The sequence below is a fragment of the Seriola dumerili genome, unplaced genomic scaffold (assembly GCF_002260705.1).
Source record: "Seriola dumerili isolate Sdu_G_001 unplaced genomic scaffold, Sdu_1.0 BDQW01000219.1, whole genome shotgun sequence".
In the NCBI taxonomy this organism is placed as follows: domain Eukaryota; kingdom Metazoa; phylum Chordata; class Actinopteri; order Carangiformes; family Carangidae; genus Seriola; species Seriola dumerili.
This window is the reverse complement of record NW_019174474.1, coordinates 8619832-8639678: the sequence shown is the minus strand read 5'-3', so window position 1 is coordinate 8639678 and position 19847 is coordinate 8619832. Positions and strand designations below refer to the sequence as shown.

General features: G+C 42.0%; 1 protein-coding gene and 1 pseudogene across 2 annotated transcripts in view; one reads left to right on the top strand and one right to left on the bottom strand.

Moving 5' to 3' along the window:
* LOC111228549 (SLIT-ROBO Rho GTPase-activating protein 1-like) overlaps positions 1 to 8947 on the bottom strand; it is an 80776-nt gene extending 71829 nt beyond the window's left edge. For both annotated transcript variants that reach the window (XM_022754510.1, XM_022754511.1), the window contains exon 1: positions 8322 to 8947. In XM_022754510.1, coding sequence (XP_022610231.1) covers positions 8322 to 8385 — 64 coding nt within the window. In that variant the 5' untranslated portion in view covers positions 8386 to 8947. The remainder of the gene's footprint in view (positions 1 to 8321) is intronic.
* LOC111228658 lies at positions 8661 to 11009 on the top strand (annotated as a pseudogene).
* The last annotated feature ends 8838 nt before the right edge of the window (positions 11010 to 19847 follow it).

Genomic DNA, 19847 nt, shown 5'->3' with positions numbered 1-19847 from the left:
TACTATTTGTGGAATCAGCTGACCAGTGTTGCACAGAAGCTCAGAGAGTTTTCATGGAATGTAAAAGCTTTACAAATATGCCTCAAAAGATAAAAAGAGAATATAAATACCTAACTTCATCCTCATTTGTCACCTTTAGTTTATTTTAATGTTGCTTGTCACCATGGAGAAACTCTCTTTGAAGCTTAAGAACTAAGCATGTGAGAGGGGGCATAACACAGCCAAAGGAGGACTGACACTCTCCATGTGTGACCACTGGCAGTGGGACACAATGAGCAGTGGAAGAACATGGCTGACAGATCTTTATCCGTAAATGGCTTCTTTTTTTTTTTTTTCTTTCCCTGAAACACCCCACATATGCACGGCTAGAACCACAGCTGTGGCTCCAGTTTCCATTTTGGGGGAGGGTGGAGGAAAGTTCAGGCCAGAGCTCACAAGACCTGCCTGGGGCTGCTCAGACACCAGCGATGGCCGCAACTCAGGCCTCCTCCTTGCTGCAACCAACAATGAGCCTTTATTGTGAGGGTGATAAGCTGAGAGCTGAGACCATGGGAAACTCTGTCCAGCTCCTCTCTGCCACTACCAAAAACAGACTGAGTGCACTGAGGGAACCAGAGAGAGAGAGAGAGAGAGAGAGAGAGAGAGAGAGAGAGAGAGAGAGAGAGAGAGAGAGAGGGTGAGGTGACCACATTAAACAGTATAGACATTTCATGGTGTCCGCAGCAACGAGACTGCATTATATCTTCAAATAAAAAACAGACGGTTGGCTTCTTGGGTCTCAGCTATAATCAATCAGACTAACAGACACAAAGGAGATGCAGCCTTTAGTTGACATTTAATGGGCGGCTTCTTTTTATAACACTATTTCCCCCTCAAACTTTTCCTCAGGGTAGGCCAACATGGCAGGCGTGACTCAAGGGGTGGTCTCTGTCTATTGATTAGGAGGGCAGCCAGCTCAAAGCCTACTTCCCTCAGGTCATGAGGTCAAGGTAGAAGAAAGGAAAAAGAGGGGGAGGGGGTACAGAGGAGTATGCGAGATCAGTAAATTAAACTTCTGTTCATCAGTGTTAAGGTTGGATGGGAAAGAGAGTTGACGACAGAGGGTGGAGGGAAGGATTGTTTTGGAGAGACGTTGTGTGAAACATTACACCTCTTGTAAACTGCATTTTATGCCTCACATTTAACAAACACAAAAGGATGTCTAAGTGTGTGTGTGCGTTTGTGTGAGATTACTGATGGCAGCAATGACTGATTTGACGCTGCAGTTTACAGCTTTTTAGCATGAATATGTGATAATGTTTACAGCTGAAAGGAACTTTTTAAACACAAGGCACGTATAAAGTCTGCCTGAGAGAACGACTGTGGGGGAGATAAAGTCCCATAACATATAACATATCAGAAAAGAAGTTGGATTGTTGAAATCAGGAGTTGATTTAGTTTGAACTGACCTCATAACTCTGGTTCAGAATTGGATTACTTATGCAGAAAATAACATTTTAGAAACATCCTTCAATGTGAATTTGTTGAAGAAACACATAGGAGTTGAATAAAAAAGATTTTTAATTATTCTAATTGTTTTTATAAGAATACATATTGCTTATATGTCTGTATTGATGTACATTTACGATATACTAACCTAAGCATATAGTGGGAATGATATAAGAACATGCATTGTTTCAACAACACAGCAAGCCTCTAATGTAATTTGGCTCGTCTGTGTCAGGTGAAGGAAATACGACTGGCCATCTGATCAACGCAGACAAGGCTTGACTTGTCAGCACACTGAAAGCCTCTTGGTTGTCTTTCCTGCCAAACATTTGATTGTTCTGAATTGCATTATTTCAGGAAAGCTGGGAATGCTGCCAGGTGAAGGCAGTCAGAAGTACAGAGATATACAGGCACAAGTGAAGGGACAGGAGCAGATAAGGTGAATACAGTTGTTACTAAGAGTGAACATCTTTGAGTTTTAAACAAATGCCTTTCTTATCACTTTGGGTTCTGGCTTGTTTATGTCTCTCTGCTCTAATGAAGCATTACAAAGAAACTTGTCTCATTTTAGGCAAAAGGATGGAACAAAGGATAAAGGTTTTCAGTTTAGACAAATAAATCCATTCGTTAAAGGATTCTTACACATCACAATAAAACAAAAAAGTGTCCTCACAAAAGTAACTGAAATCTAAAAATGCAGTAACCTGTTGGATGTAAGAATACAGAAACTTTGGGACTTCGCTGTTTCCCAAAACTATTGGCTTCATTTTTACACCACTGCTAGACATGGAGCAATGCCTAAAACCTAAATGTCTGTTTCCATTTTATGTCATGGACCTCTGTGACACTGCACACATGCCAATAGCAATTCAAAGGACTGGTAAGTAAGCCAGTTGTTTATTTAGTTATGCTTCCTACAATTACAAACTTAATGTGAGCAGGATAACCCCATTAAAAAGTTAACATGCCTGTTGTAAATAATAATCAGGTAATTGCATTACTTGAGTCGTAATCAAATTAGTGGCATGGATGTCAAAGCATCTCAAATTAGTGGCGTGGATGTGTGACACTTCTCTCCGAGCACATCAGTGACTGATGATTTAATGAAACAAAAGTTTATATCCTGTAGAAATGAAGCTCTTTACAAAGCATGACAACTTGTTGAGAATGCAAGGAAAAAAAGTATTCAGTGATCCACACAATCCATATTAAAATGCAACCAGAAGCAGCTCCAGTCAAGGAAACACCATGAGCACCATCAGGCTTTGCCAGTGGTAGTACATAAAGGAACTGGGACTCCATACAGCTCAGCCCTGCTTCCCAGAAGGTTAATTTAAGACAAAACTGGGGTACCTGAGCCAAGCAGCAACCCGCAGCTTGGGAACAGATTGTCATGGTAAGTAAAACCTTTGACACAGAGAAGAGAAGGCCAAAGTGGCAGATGTCACATTGTTAAAAGTGAATGCAAGAAATAAGGACCGGCAAGAGACTTCACTTATAGCATGTTTGCACTCATCTTAAAAAGCTTTCGCCACCGCTTAACACATAAACAGCTTACACCCCGGCAGATGAATCGGCTGAACACACACAGACGCAGATTAAAACAAGTCAACCAAGTCACAGCTTATGACCTACGCCTTCACTTATTCCTGCACTGACCTCATACCGTCCCCTCCCATCCCCCCAGTCTTCTTCTTCTTTCTAATCCTGCCTCACTGGGTGGCAGGCAGCGGCATGGCCTGATGGTCAAACTGTGTCTGTCTGCCTTCCTGTCTGTCCATCTGCTAGGCCCCAGCAGTGATTCAAAGAAATTAAAGTTGTCCAGAAATTAGCCAAAAATCTCTCCAACCCACCCTTCAACCCTCCCTTTTATTCCACTTTCCCCCCTCAGTTTTAATTCTTCTGCTTTACTTTCTCCAAGCATTGTCCAATTTCATTAACACCCTGTACCTCCCATTAGCTAATGCAGCGTAGCTACACACTGAATCTCATCCAGCTCATTACCAGGCACTCAGGTCCCACACAGGGGGGCTAGCAGCAGAACATGGCATGTGCAGCCACTTACTCAAGAGAACGGTACGTTTATTTTTAAAATCGCTGTATGATTCATTCAGACGTAGAATTGCCTCAGTTGGCGCCATGCTGCAGTGGATTTGATGTGATCCTTTCTGGGAAGAAACTGAATTAACCAGTGTCACTTACAACTGGAGACAATACCCCAAGCGTCTTGTTTTGTCTTCAACTGCAATAGCGCCACGTGAATTGCAGCTTTTTTGTTTGGTTTAGGGATGCGGGGGCATAGATAGGGGTTGGTTTCGCTTCTTTTTTTTTTTCCTTGAGGGGGAGGTGAGGGTCAGGAGGGGCTGCAGTAATATCCTGGTGGCCTTTGTGGCTACAATGAAAAGCACAGCAGGGAAAGTGAAGCCTTGCTTGTGCTCAGCAGAGTTTATTAAAACTGCAAAAAGGGTGAGTGGCCACAGATGGTGCTGTCAATAACTATTCAGCCACCCGTGCAAACGCACGCTCATGCACAAACACACACAAACGCCACACCCAGTGCCATACCACTGGGTGGAAACACACTACAAACACACACACACACACACGCACATAGAAGGAGGGGTAGTAAAAACAGATGGTAAGTGTGTGAATGGACGTGTGATGTTGTGGAGAAAGGCTCCGGGAGGCGTTAGGATTCCATTAGTCTTTAAACCTCTAAACTCCATCAACACCTCAGAGACGCTTTAAAGACAAAGCATCACTGACCCACTGATAACTGCTGCAGCAAGTACAGAAACCTTGAGCAAACGTTGCATATGCATGAACATGAATAAAAACTATTTCAATTAAATTGTGCATGTTTGTGTCTGAACCATTTTGAGAACTAAAACATTAAAAGTGTTGGCCTGTTACATCAGCAGCCCATTAATGAGCAAATTACTACAAAGTGGACTCATTCATTTGTGAACATTTGTGCAAGGAAAACAAACATTTTTGCTTCATTAATTCTCAAGTTATGAGCAATACACGTCAGATAAATAAATAGTGATAGCACAGATTTTGGGGTCATGTGGATGTTCATGGAGTACTGAGGCCTATACTTAAAAAAAGTAATGTTTAATTTCTCAAAAACAGTTAAAGCACAAGTTTTTATTTTGGCTGCACAAAAGTACACAAATGAATCAAAATGGTTTTATTGATAAAATCATGTGGAGAGGTAACTACGGTTTTCATAAAAATGTCTTACATAAATGGTGACTGTTGAAATTTGTTACATATGTAAAACACTGAATGTAATGTTGGTGTGAATAAATGATACAGAATTGTGTACACATTCAGCACGCTATAGTTTCCACATACCACATGCTGAAGTTAGGTGACAACTGGATTTATGTCACTAAAAACCAAAACAAAACTACAATTCTGACTCTGCATGATCCAGATGTTACATTTGCGTGACATCTGTATTGTGTAACAGACAGTGATCAACACATACATGCTCACCCTCCTCCAACACAATCAGACAACATTAATTCCTACTATTACCAATGTAGAAAAACTAATGACTTTTAACAAGACAAATCCTATTAATTTGAAAGATAATCACAACCATACCATCTCAGAGCAGTTTCCTTCCTTTAATCCCCCTGCATACAAACATGGGCTGACCACTCTCTTTGAGTATGCAGAAGGGCAGGGCTCTGATTTCAAACGACAGCGGGGGCAGGTCAAAGGGGGCAGCCTTTATGATGATCCAGGAGAGGACCCCTGTCAGAAGCTCAAGGGGTCCTGCTTTTAGAGTCACGACCCCCAGGTCACAATCAGCAAGCTGCAGACTGACATCAAACCAACACTTTGCCCAGGAGAAAACAAGGCAGGGTTGCTATGCCCTGATCCACCAGTCCATAGAAACAGACAGCCACACATAGAATGCCAATGTATCCACAACCTTTCCCCTGCTGGTCGAAAATGACTTAAACTGAATGCAACAGATGTGCACTATAAAGTACAAACAAATGTCCACCGTCCTAACCCAATCTTCTTGGTGTTTTTGTTTTTCCAAAACAAACCGAGTCTTGATGTCGATGCCGTTTTAAGCAATTAGCAAAAATTTAATCCCCATGCCACAGAGCTCTTTCAATAAAAGGATCATTTCCCTGAACTCACAAAACAACAACCATTTTCATTTCTTCTGCGGGAGGGTAAAAAAAAAGAGGCTGTTGGAAGGTACTTAAGAAGTGAATGTCAGCTGAATGACAAGTCAGGCCGAGAATTGTACCGTCACCCATTGTAAGGAGGCTTTCAGACAGTCACCATAGGAAATCACATTAAATACCTCACATCTGCTGACTTGAATAGCAATCCCACTCAGCACACAGCTGCTGCCATGACTCTGAAAAATATTGAAATGGTCTTTTTCTATTTAATTTTTTCTTCCCAGAATAAAATTGCTGCTAGATAACTGGATGACGGCAGATGACCACAGTGCACACGTCCCTTGTCAAAATCAGGACCGAGGGCTCCAGGCTACAAATCAATGTGGTTATGTAAGATGAGACAAAAGTGTATGCATCAAAATACTGTGAGAATTAGAGAAATTCTCATAGAGTGTGACAGAAAAAATGCGGGCCAAAAGATCAAACATCTCCTCCAGCTACTTTCTGGGCTGCTTGTTGTTCTGCTTGTTAAGTAATCAATGCCTGCTCACCAGAATCTACCTCTGGCTATCACAGCTACACTGCAGATGTGATCCCACTCATTATCACTGCAAACGCTTAACTCAGAGAACGCTTTACAGCTGCAAAATTAGGAGCTGCTCTAAAACAGAATACTTAATGTTGACTGAATGCAAAAACCATGTAACTACATTACAAAGCATTTCTTCCACTACTAACTGCTGATATGCAAACGAGCCTGGCAGCTATTTTTCCACATAAACAGCATCTGCTTTTGCAGGAGTCATCTGACCTACTGCAAACTCACTGCTTGACAACAAGCATAAACGTGCGTTTTGTAGAGATGATACAGTGTGACTGAATATGCTGGTTCTGAAAAAATGCAACATAATGTCTGTGCCTGGTTAATTAGTGAATGAAACTACATCAGAGATTGGATTCAAATAAAGTCAAGATGATCCTCATACATCCTCCAAAATGTCTTTAAAAATATAAATATGAATGAATGAAATAAAGCAACTCTCAAAGTGAATACCCACAGGATATTTGAAATGCAAACCAAATGAGTACAGTGCTTTGTGTAAACATCTTGGCACTACCTGTGATATTCACTCCCACTAAAATAAATAAATAATTTTTTACAATGCATGACAAGCCTCGGTGCATTACCCTCAGAACTAAATTCTGCATCTTCAACAAAACAATACACCTGAGGCTCTGGTGGTCCTATCAAGCAACAGCTATTCTCATCAGCATCAGGTTGCTGTTATTACCCCGCTGGGTTCTGCATGACAAATGGGAGTCTTCGTCATCTCTTGTTCAGCATCCCCTATGACTGTGCATCATCCTCTATTATCGGCTAAAAGCCCTTAGTCATCCTCACAGGGAGAGGAAGGGGTGCTGAACATTCCTTGCAAATGAGAACTTGCACTCAGCCACATGCAATCTTGTAATTCCTCAAGCTGCACTGGTCCTTTCTCTCCTCTACACCCCCCACCCCCCCACGACCCCTGCTAACCCTCCCTTTTTCTCTGGATTTAAGGTTGGATACAGGGACTTGAATAGGTGGTATTTCAGCATGCTAACAGAACTGAAGAACAGAGCTGATTGGCTGGGGGCCAAATCCCCATGGTTACCCTGGAGCAAGCAACTGCTTCTTTCCTGTGCTGGTCTGTCTGGGAATAAACTACCTCTGCTCTATGTGCATTGAGAGGGAAGGGAGTGCGGCTTGAAGGAGACATAGGACACAAGATAAGTTAGGGTGGTATCATTATGGTGTCTTGCACACCTCTAAATCACCTACCTAAATCAAAGCACATAGTCGTCTTATGCTTTGGAGTGAGTGTATGGGCTTGTGACATTAAGCGGGAAACAGAGAGGGTATAGAACAGTATTTTTTTTTATTATTTTTTTTTTTTTTATTAAAGATCCAAGCTCTTCTGAGGTGCCCCTGAGCAACACACTGAATCTTAATACATGAGCACTGACTGAACTCCTGCTCTTCCTTTCTTCAGTTGCATAATCCTGCTGTAATGCTGTGGGAACCATGCGGTAACTACAAAGTCTCCAACTCTGCAATAGTGAGAAAAGCTCAGTCACTACAGCCATAACAGTTACAGGTTGTTAAACAAGAACACATAATAAAATGCACCAGACCAAGTAGTAATAATAATAAAATGTGGTTTTAGCTGATAAACGTTGTAACCTGACTGGACAATCTGAACAGATAATTAGATAGGCTACACCTGTGAAAGATAGTGATCTCTTTCAGGCCAGTGGTGAATCTGCTGAGCACTTTTCATTGGTTTTCACATGCAAAACTACTAAAGACTAAGAGCTCCTCCTGAACTCAATTACCAACCTTTTTATTTTGCTAATGAAGTTCATCCCCTTGTAATGCTGACATGAATATCATTAAACTGTACTAGGCCTGTAGGTAAGTTTAGTTATATGAAGATTGAATATTCTGGTTATGTTCTAATTTGCCCTGAAGTAAACACCTTTAGGAGGTCATATTTTACCAACTTTTCTCATTTAACTCCCCCATCACAGGCAGGTAGTGATGACTAAGCCTGGTTCCAGTTAGTCTTTTTAAATAACGCTCCCAGCGGCTCCAACGAGCACATTTTCCCAGCGAAACATTTCTCTCTCCCTTACCTTTCACTTGACTCTCGTACTCCGCGATGATTTCTTTATCCTTTTTGAACCTCGGCGTGGACATTTTCTGATCTTCTTGCGTCCGAAGCTTGTTGTAAACTTCTTGTTTTTAAAAAAAAAAAACTGTTTGTCAACAAGCGGGATCCTACAACAGCCGACGCATCCCACACAGGAGGACGAGAAAAAAAATGAACACGAGAGGAAGAAAAGGTGCGACACAAAATGGCACTTTGAGAGGATTTAACTCTGCAACAAGCTCGACTTAGAGCAAGAGGAAAGCGTTTAGTCCTTCATTGTTCCTCTTCCCGGTGGATACCAGGTGGATATACAGCAGGGCCAATGCGCAATCCTGCTCCAACCAATGAATCCACTCAACTATCAGAGCAGTCGGCGCGGCGCAACAGCACTGACGCTGCTGCTGCTACCACAGAAGAAGAGAGGGGGGGAAACAATCACGCAAGTTTCTGGGTCTCTGTGGCGGGCTTTCACTGCTCTACGCAAAGTAGTGCCTGCAACACGTCCGGATGGCTTTAAAGTCGGATTGAATGTGTGTGACTGGTTTTCTGGTAGTGGTTTCCAGTTTGGGACCCGCACACACACATACACACACATACAAGCACACACACACTTATTTTCCCCCCTCGCGCTCGCTCTCCCTCGACGGTTTTCTCCAACCAACTCCCAGCAGGCTCAGAGGCAGACAGGGCAGGCCGACTGCAGCACACAGCAGCCAGATCCAGGCAGGGAAAGAAGAGGAAGAAGAGGGAGGGATCTACCCCGCACACACCACACACACACACACACACACACACAACCAGTGGACACCAGTGGACGGACACTCCTGCTCCCAAATCTGAAGGCTTTTTATTTGTCCATATGAGTCAGCTGTTGTAGCAGACTATAACTTCCAGTGTGACTGAAGACTTATGCAGTTTACACTTAAACGTTTTCCTTAGGGCAACGAGCGCGCAACAACGAACTGGACTTGCCCATACTTAAAGAGAAACGGTTGGCTTTGTGGACCTGCTGTTTCTAGTCTTACGACAGCCCCTGGGTCAATGACAAAGATGTCTTCCACTGGCCTCTTGGTGTTGCTACGTATGTCACCCTTTAGTACTCTTATGTGTATTAGTGTGTGGACATCATGAGTGCTCAGCATCAGTACAGCTGTGCATTTTTTTAAATGAATAACATGGTCTAACATGTTGATCTGTTTTGCTTTTCTCTGTACAGATACAGAGCAGTTTCCTATGATCAGGCCAAATGCACAGTTGATTACCTCCAACAGGCCATAACCTCTGCAATTTCCTAGGAACTGTTTACAAAAAACTCCTCCCGGGAAACACTCATGCAGGTGCTGAAACACTCAGGCCTCGATAAGGAATGCATCACCACTGCAGGGAGAAGTAAGTCATTATTTCATATTTGAGTAATTGTTTAGGGCTGATATGGAAGAGTAGAGCTTTTATTTTATTCTGTGATTTGTTTAATCACTTTAGTTTTTTGTATTGCATTGTTATATAATGTACAATAGGATAAAAGGATAAAAAAAACAAAGACTGACAATTGAGAATATTTGAATAAAAACTTCTTCCCACTGACACCCTCCTAGTGTATACTTTTTTTAACATTGAAAGAATAATGAAAGAATATTAAAACTGTTGTTGTAACAGTTGAAGACAGTTCAGGAATGTTGTTCAGTCTAAGTGCTACATTTTAACGTGGAGAAAAAAAAGCATGTTACTGCCATTCCATTCCATCTATAAACTATCAAATGTATTCAAGGCCTCTGAGACCCCTGGAAAAATACTTTTACAGGTAAATTCCATTGTGTTTTTCATGGCTGTGTGTCTTTGCTGAGCTGCACTGGAGAATAGTAATACAAAAGAGGAATGTTGTACTAAAAAAGACTGATTTGCTGAGTCAGACTGCTGAATCCTCACACTGTCACTGCTACTTTACTTACAGTAAATGTAAACAGTTTGAGAAATGTCCCCACACATTTTAAGGCTGCTTCTTGCTTAGAATTTACTAGTATTTTGGAGAATGTAGAGGAGCTGTGGTTGGTTTCACTCCTGTATGTGGCAAATAAATACAGTTGAGTTTGAGTTTATCTCCTGTTAAAATTTCTGCATGTCAATTTTGCTTGTTTTGCCATTTTAAACAACATATCAGGGTTTTTTTTTCCCTGAGGTGAGATGACTACAACTGACATGTTTAACGAAAATGTACAGGAATGTATCTTGTAATTTATTACAGTGGCTAAGTATCCTCTCCTCCCTTCTTGCTCAGGTGGCTCCCTCAGGAGACAGCAGACAGTTTGAGACGCTATCAGACAGCTCTGGCCAGAGTGAGCTCACTCTCTGCCCAGTTGGAATCAACACTGAGTGCTACCGCATCTATGAAGCCTGCTCTTATGGCTCAGTGCCCATAGTGGAAGATACTGACACCTGGCACCTGTGCGGCAGGCCCAGCTCCCCACTGCGTCTCCTCAAAGAGCAGGGGCACCCTTCATCTTCATCAGTGACTGGAAAGAACTGCCGGCCATCTTGGAAGAGAGAGAGGGATGAGCCAGGAGCAGAGGGTGGACAGGAGGAGGAGGCTGTTGGAGTGGTATCCAGTTTCCGTCAGCAGATGAAAGAGAGGTTTGCTGAGGTCATCAGGGAGACTTTTTTCAAAAGCGTCTGATTGTGGTGCTTAATTAACAAAAACCTTTAAAAGATCAACAGGGATAACCACTTAACGGTGATTTAATTTATTAGTGTGGAGAAATGTGATTGTACTACTGGAATAGTAACCTGGTGATGTTCGTGTATTATTCCTGTGCAGTTTATTAAAAAAATAATATGTCTGTAGTAAAATTTCAAACCTGCCAACACTGTCCAGTTTAAGTCCTGTAAAGGGCTTCATGACATAATTGTATATTTATTACCTTAATGTTTACAATTGTGAATGTCCTTGCATTTAGAGATCATGAATAATGAGCTGCCTTTGCATTTCCCTGCAAGTCCTTGCATTATTTAAGTATGTTTTATATCTCTGTTTGTATGCACTTCATATTGTAAATTTTAGGAAACACTAAACATTAGGTTGTAGAATGAGATGATAATGTGTTTTAGGCTGTGTTTGAAAATGGTACATAAATCTATTTGTATTGTGAGCAGCTAGAAAATGGATGTGTTTTGTGTGGCATGTGTCGCTTCTGGTAAAAAAAAAAAAAAGAAAGAAAAAAATTCTATTTATTTCAGTGATGTGCTGCATGATTTTTTAGATGGTGCAATAAAATAAAATGGATGTGTTGTCCTGAAGAGAAATCAGTGGATGTGCTTGTCCTGTGCTTCATTTTCCCTGCAGATGGCGCTATGTACTAGTTAATTTTCAACAGTTACACTTATTTCAATTGAAATAAATTGATGAAGGGGAAGAAAAACATCTAAACTTTTGACTTTACCTAATTAACACAGATAACGTTATATAATGGAGCAAAAGCAATGTATTATCTTCTAACTTTTTAGTTTTTTTTACCTATTACCTTTAGGGACACACACCTGTATTTAGCTGTAGTATATGTGCATGCATGGATTGTAGTTAGGAAATAAGGGGGCTCCTGAGTTCATTTTAACTGGGCCTTTTATCAGCCCCCTGACTGGGCTCCCATGTATACTGTATTCCCACCTGGCACAGCACTGAATGTCTGTAAATTTGAAAACGATGTCTTATCTATGAAATGAATCTATGAAATATTCTAAATTATCATTTGATTTTTGGTTGAAATTCCACATTTAAAGTTGGGTATTGATATATAGTGAAAAATCTTTAATGGTTTTAATTACAAGTGATACTAAGGAAAACGTTTTAAGTGTAAACTGCATAAGTCTTCAGTCACACTGGGAAGTTATAGTCTGCTACAACAGCTACTCATATGGACAAATAAAAAGCCTTCAGATTTGGGAGCAGGAGTGTCCGTCCACTGGTGTCCACTGGTTGTGTGTGTGTGTGTGTGTGTGTGTGTGTGTGTGTGTGTGTGTGTGTGTGTGTGTGTGTGTGTGTCCGTGTGTGCGGGGTAGATCCCTCCCTCTTCTTCCTTTCTTTCCCTGCCTGGATCTGGCTGCTGTGTGCTGCAGTCGGCCTCCCTGTCTGCCTCTGAGCCTGCTGGGAGTTGGTTGGAGAAAACCGTCGAGGGAGAGCGAGCGCGAGGGGGGAAAATAAGTGTGTGTGGCTTGTATGTGTGTGTATGTGTGTGTGCGGGTCCCAAACTGAAACCACTACCAGAAAACCAGTCACACACATTCAATCCGACTTTAAAGCCATCCGGACGGGTTGCAGCACTACTTTGCGTAGAGCAGTGAAAGCCCGCCACAGAGACCCAGAAACTTGCGTGATGTTTCCCCCCCTCTCTTCTTCTGTGGTAGCAGCAGCAGCTCAGTGCTGTTGCGCCGCGCCGACTGCTCTGATAGTTGAGTGGATTCATTGGTTGAGCAGGATTGCGCATTGGCCCTGCTGTATATCCACCTGTATCCACCGGGAAGAGGAACAATGAAGGACTAAACGCTTTCCTCTTGCTCTAAGTCGAGCTTGTTGCAGAGTTAAATCCTCTCAAAGTGCCATTTTGTGCGCACCTTTTCTTCCTCTCGTGTTCATTTTTTTTCTCGTCCTCCTGTGTGGGATGCGTCGGCTGTTGTAGGATCCCGCTTGTTGACAAACAGTTTTTTTTTTAAAAACAAGAAGTTTACAACAAGCTTCGGACGCAAGAAGATCAGAAAATGTCCACGCCGAGGTTCAAAAAGGATAAAGAAATCATCGCGGAGTAGAGAGTCAAGTGAAAGGTAAGGAGAGAGAAATGTTTCGCTGGGAAAATGTGCTCGTTGGAGCCGCTGGGAGCGTTATTTAAAAAGACTAACTGGAACCAGGCTTAGTCATCACTACCTGCCTGTGATGGGGGAGTTAAATGAGAAAAGTTGGTAAAATATGACCTCCTAAAGGTGTTTACTTCAGGGCAAAATTAGAACATAACCAGAATATTCAATTCTTCATATAACTAAACTTACCTACAGGCCTAGTACAGTTTAATGATATTCATGTCAGCATTACAAGGGATGAACTTCATTAGCAAAATAAAAGGTTGGTAATTGAGTTCAGGAGGAGCTCTTAGTTTTAGGTAGTTTTTGCATGTGAAAACCAATGAAAAGTGCTCAGCAGGATTCACGCACTGGCCTGAAAGAGATCACTATCTTTCACAGGTGTAGCCTATCTAATTATCTGTTCAGATTGTCCAGTCAGGTTACAACGTTTATCAGCTAAAACCACATTTTATTATTATTACTACTTGGCTGGTGCATTTTATTAGTGTTCTTGTTTAACAAACCTGTAACTGTTATGGCTGTAGTGACTGAGCTTTCTCACTATTGAGAGTTAGCGAACTTTGTAGTTACCGCATGGTTCCACAGCATTACAGCAGATTATGCAACTGAAAAAGGAAGAGCAGGAGTTCAGTCAGTGCTCATGTATTAAGATTCAGTGTGTTGCTCAGGGGCACCTCAGAAGAGCTTGGATCTTTAATAAAAAAAAAAAAAAAAAAAAAAAAAAAAATACTGTTCTATACCCTCTCTGTTTTCCCGCTTAATGTCACAAGCCCATACACTCACTCCAAAGCATAAGACGACTATGTGCTTGATTTAGGTAGGTGATTTAGAGGTGTGCAAGACACCATAAATGATACCACCCTAACTTATCTTGTTCCTATGTCCCTTCAAGCCGCACTCCCTTCCCTCTCAATGCACATAGAGCAGAGGTAGTTTATTCCCAGACAGACCAGCACGAGAAAGAAAGCAGTTGCTTGCTTCCAGGGTAACCATGGGGATTTGCCCCCAGCCAATCAGCTCTGTCTTCAGTTCTGTTAGCATGCTGAAATACCACCTATTCAAGTCCCTGTATCCAACCTTAAATCCAGAAAAAGGGAGGGTTAGCAGGGGTCGTGGGGCTGGTGGGTGGGGTGTAGAGGAGAGAAAAAGGACCATGCAGCTTGAGGAATTACAAGTTGCATTTGGCTGAGTGCAAGTTCTCATTTGCAAGGAATGTTCAGCACCCCTTTCCTCTCCCTGTGAGGATGACTAAGGCTTTTAGCCATAATAGAGGATGATGCACAGTCATAGGGGATGCTGAACAAGAGATGACGAAGACTCCCATTTGTCATGCAGAACCCAGCGGGTAATAACAGCAACCTGATGCTGATGAGAATAGCTGTTGCTTGATAAGGACCACCAGAGCCTCAGTGTATTGTTCTGTTTGAAGATGCAGAATTTAGTTCTGAGGGTAATGCACCGAGGCTTGTCATGCATTGTAAAAAATTATTTTTATTTTAGGTGAGTGAATATCACAGGTAGTCCAAGATGTTTACACAAAGCACTGTACTCATTGGTTTGCATTTCCAATATCCTGTGGGTATTCACTTTGAGAGTTGCCTTTATTTCATTCATTCATATTTATATTTTTAAAGACATTTTGGAGGATGTATGAGGATCATCTTGACTTTTGATTTGAATCAATCTCTGATGTAGTTTTCATTCACTAATTAACCAGGCACAGACATTATGTTGCATTTTTTCAGAACCAGCATATTCAGTCACACTGTATCATCTCTACAAAACGCACGTTATGCTTGTTGTCAAGCAGTGATTTGCAGTAGGTCAGATGACTCCTGCAAAAGCAGATGCTGTTTATGTGGAAAAAATAGCTGCCAGGCTCGTTTGCATATCACGCAGTTAGTTAGTGGGAAGAAATGCTTTGTAATGTAGTTACATGGTTTTTGCATTCAGCAACATTAAGTATTCTGTTTTAGAGCAGCTCCAATTTTGCAGCTGTAAAGCGTTCTCTGAGTTAAGCGTTTGCAGTGATAATGAGTGGATCACATCTGCAGTGTAGCTGTATAGCAAGTAGATTCTGGTGAGCAGGCATTGATTACTTAACAAGCAGAACAACAAGCAGCCCAGAAAGTAGCTGGAGGAGATGTTTATCTTTTGGCCCGCATTTTTCTTGTCACACTCTATGAGAATTTCTCTAATTCTCACAGTATTTTTGATGCATACACTTTTGTCTCATCTTACATAACCACATTGATTTGTAGCCTGGAGCCCTCGGTCCTGATTTTGACAAGGGACGTGTGCACTGTGGTCATCTGCCGTCATCCAGTTATCTAGCAGCAATTTTATTCTGGGAAGAAAAAATTAAATAGGAAAAGACCATTTCAATATTTTTCAGAGTCCATGCAGCAAGCTGTGTGCTGATGGGATGCTATCAAGTCAGCACAGATGTGAGGTATTTAATGTGATTCCTATGGGACTGTCTGAAAAGCCTCCTTACAATGGGTGACGTACAATTCTCGGCCTGACTTGTCATTCAGCTGACATTCACTTCTTAAGTACCTTCCAACAGCCTCTTTTTTTTACCCTCCCGCAAAGAAATGAAAATGTTGTTGTTTTGTGAGTTCAGGGAAAGATCCTTTTATTGAAAGAGCTCTGTGCATGGGGATTAAATTTTTGCTAATTGCTTAAACGCCATCGACATCAAGACTCGGTTGTTTTTGGAAAAACAAAAACACAAAGAAGATGGGTTAGGACGGTGGACATTTTGTTTGTACTTTATAGTGCACATCTGTTGCATTCAGTTTAAGTCATTTTCGACCCAGCAGGGGAAAGGTTGTGGATACATTGGCATTCTATGTTGTGGCTGGTCTGTTTCTTATGGACTGTGGATCAGAGGCATAGCAACCCTAGCCTTGTTTTTCCTGGGCAAAGTGTTGGTTTTGATGCAGTCCACTTGCAGCTTGCTGATTGTGGACCGGGGGTGTGACTCTAAAAAGCAGGACCCCCTTGAGGCTTTGACAGGGGTCCTCTCCTTGGATTCATCATAGAAGGCGCCCCCTTTGACCTGCCCCCGCTGTCCGTTTGAATCAGAGCCTGCCACAGAGCTCTTTCAATAAAGATCATTTCCACTGAACTCACAAAACAACAACCAATTTTCATTTTCTTCTGCGGGAGGGTAAAAAAAAAAGAGGTGTTGGAAGGGTACTTAAGAATGAATGTCAGCTGAATGACAAGTCGGCCGAGAAATTGTACCGTCACCCATTTAAGGAGGCTTTCAGACATCACCATAGAAATTCACATTAAATACCCTCCACATCTGCTGACTTGCAATAGCAATCCCACTCAGCACACAGCTGCTCCAATGACTCTGAAAAATATTGAAATTGTCTTTTCTATTTAAAATTTTTTCTACCCAGAATAAAATGGCTGCATAATAAACTGGATGAACCGGCAGATGACCACCAATGCACACGTCCCTTTGTCATAAATCAGACCGAGGGCCAAAGCTACCAAATCCAATTGTTGTTAGTAAGATGAGAACAAAAGTGTATGCATCAAAACTGAGAAGTAGAGAAATTTTCTCAATAGAGTTGACAGAAAAATGCGGGGCCAAAAGATCAAACATCTCCTCCAGGCTACTTTCTGGCTGCTTTTGGTCTGCTTGTAAGTAAATCAATTGCCTGCTCAACAGAATCTACCTCTGCCTATCACAGCTACACTGCAATGTGATCCCAACTCAATTATCACTGCAAACGCTTAACAGAGAACGCTTTACAGCTGCAAAATTAGGAGCTGCTCTAAAACAGAATACTTAATGTTGACTGAATGCCAAAAACCATGTAACTACATTACAAAGCATTTCTTTTCCACTACTAACTGCTGATATTGCAAACGAGCCTGGCACTATTTAATCCCACATAAACAGCATCTGCTTTTGACTAGGAGTTCATGCTTGACCCTTACTGCAAACTCACTGCTTGACAACAAGCATAAACGTGCGTTTTGTAGAGATGATACAGTGTGAGCTGAATATCTGGTTCTGAAAAAATGCAACGATAGATGTCGTGTGCCTGTGTTAATTAGTGAATGAAACTACATCAGAGATGGATTTCAAAAATAAAGTCAAATGATCCTCATACATCCTCCCAAAATGTCTTGTAAAAATATTAAATCATAGGAGATGAATTGAAATAAAGCAACTCTCAAAGTGAAATCCCACAGGATATTGAAATTGCCAAACCAAATGCAGTACCATGCCTTTTGATGTAAACAGCTTGGCACTACCTGTGATGATTCCACTCCCACTAAAATAAATAAATAATTTTTACAATGCATGACAAAGCCTCGGTGCATTACCCTCAGAACTAAATCGCATCTTCAACAGAAACATACACCTGAGGGCTCTGGTTGGTCCTATCAAAGCAACAGCTATTCTCATCAGCATCAGGTTGCTTTATTACCCCGCTGGTCTGCATGGACAAATGGAGTCTTCGTCATCCTTTTCAGCATCCCCTATGACTGTGCATCATCCTCTATTATCGGCTAAAAGCCCTTTAGTCATCCTTCACAGGCGAGAGGAAGGGGTGCTGAACATCCTTGCAAATGAGAACTTGTCACTCAGCCACATGCAACTTAATTCCTCAAGCTGCACTGGTCCTTTCTTTCCTCTACACCCCCACCCCCCACGACCTGCTAACCCTCCCTTTTTCTCTGGATTTAAGTTGGATACCAGGACTTGAATAGGGTGTATTTCAAGCATGCTAACAGAACTGAAGAACAGAGGCTGATTGCTTGGGCCAAATCCCCCATTGCTTACCCTGAGCAAGCAAACTGCCTTCTTTCCTGTGTGCGTCTGTTGGGAACAAAACTACCTCTGCCTCTATGTGCATTGAGAGGAAGGAGTCGGCTTGAAGGAGACATAGGACACAAGATAAGTAGAGGTGTAGTCATTATAGGATGTCTTGCCACACCTCAAATCACCTACCTAAAAATCAAAGCACATATCGTCTTATGCTTGGAAGTGAGCGTATGGCTTTGTGACATTAAGCGGGAAACAAGAGATATTAAGAACAAGTATTTTTTTTTTTTTTTTTTTTTTTTTTTTATATTAAAGATCCAACTCTCTTGATGCCGAGCAACACACTGAATCTTAATACAATGAACACTGACATGAAACTCCTGCTCATACTTCAACTTGCAATAATCCCTGCTTAATGCTGTGGAACCATGCTGTAACTTACAATCTCCAACTCTGCAATAGTGAAAAAGCTCAGTCCCACTACACCATAACAGTTACAGTTGTTAAACAAGACACATAATAAAATGCACCAGACCAAGTAGAATAATAATAAAAGTGGTTAGCTGAGAAACGTTGTAACCTGATCTGGACAATCTGAACAATATTAATAGGCTACACCTGCTGAAAGATAGTGATCTCTTCAGGCCAGTGGTGAATCTGCTGAGCACTTCATTGGTCTTCACATGCAAAACTACTAAAGACTAAAGCTCTCCTGAACTCAATTACAACCTTTTATATTTGCTAATGAATTCATCCCCTTGTAATTACATGAATATCATTAAATTGTACAGGCCTGTAGAGGTAAGTTTAGTTATATGAAGATTAATATTTCTGTTATGTTCTAATTTTGCCCTTGAAGTAAACCCTTAGGAGTTCATTTTTACCAGATTTTCTCATTTAACTCCCCCATCACAGGCAGGTAGTATGACTAAGCCTCGGTTCCAGGTTATCTTTTTAAAATAACGGTCCCAGCGGCTCCAACAGCACGATCCAGCGAAACATTTCTCTCTCCCTTACCTTCACTTTGATGCTGTACTCCGCGATGATTTCTTTATTCCTTTTTTGAACCTTCGGCGTGGACATTTTCTGATCTTCTGCGTTCCGAAGCTTGTTTGTAAACTTCTTGTTTTTTTAAAAAAAAAAAACTTGTTGTCAACAAGCGGGATTCCTTACAAACAAGCCGGACGCATCCACACAGGAGACGGAGAAAAAAAATGAACCACGAGAGGAAGAAAAGGTGCGACACAAAATGGCACTTTGAGAGGATTTAACTCTGCAACAAGCTCGAATTAGAGCAAGAGGAAAGGTTTAGTCCTTTCATTGTTCCTTTCCGGTGGATACGAGGTGGCATATACAGCAGGGCCAATGCGCAATCCTGCTCAACCAATGAATTCCACTCAACTATCGGGAGCAGATCGGCGCGGCGCAACAGCACTGACGCTGCTGCTGCTACCACAGGAAGAGAGAGGGGGGGGGGAAACAATCACGCAAGTTTCTGGCGTCTCTTGTGGGGGCTTTCACTGCCTCTACGCAAAGTAGACTGCCTCAACCCACTTTCCGGATGGCTTTAAAGGTCGGCATTGAACTGTGTGTGACTGGTTTTTCTTGGTAGTTGGTTGCCAGTTTGGACCCGCCCACACCACACATTACACACACATACAAGCACACACACAGCTTATTTTCCACCCCTTCGCGCTCGCTCTCCCTCGACGGTTTTCTCCAACCAACTCCCAGCAGCTCAGGAGGCAGACAGGGCAGGCCGACTGCAGCACACAGGCAGCCAGATCCAGGCAGGAAACAGAAGAGGAAGAAGAGGGAGGGATCTACCCGCACACACACACACCCACACACACACACACACACACA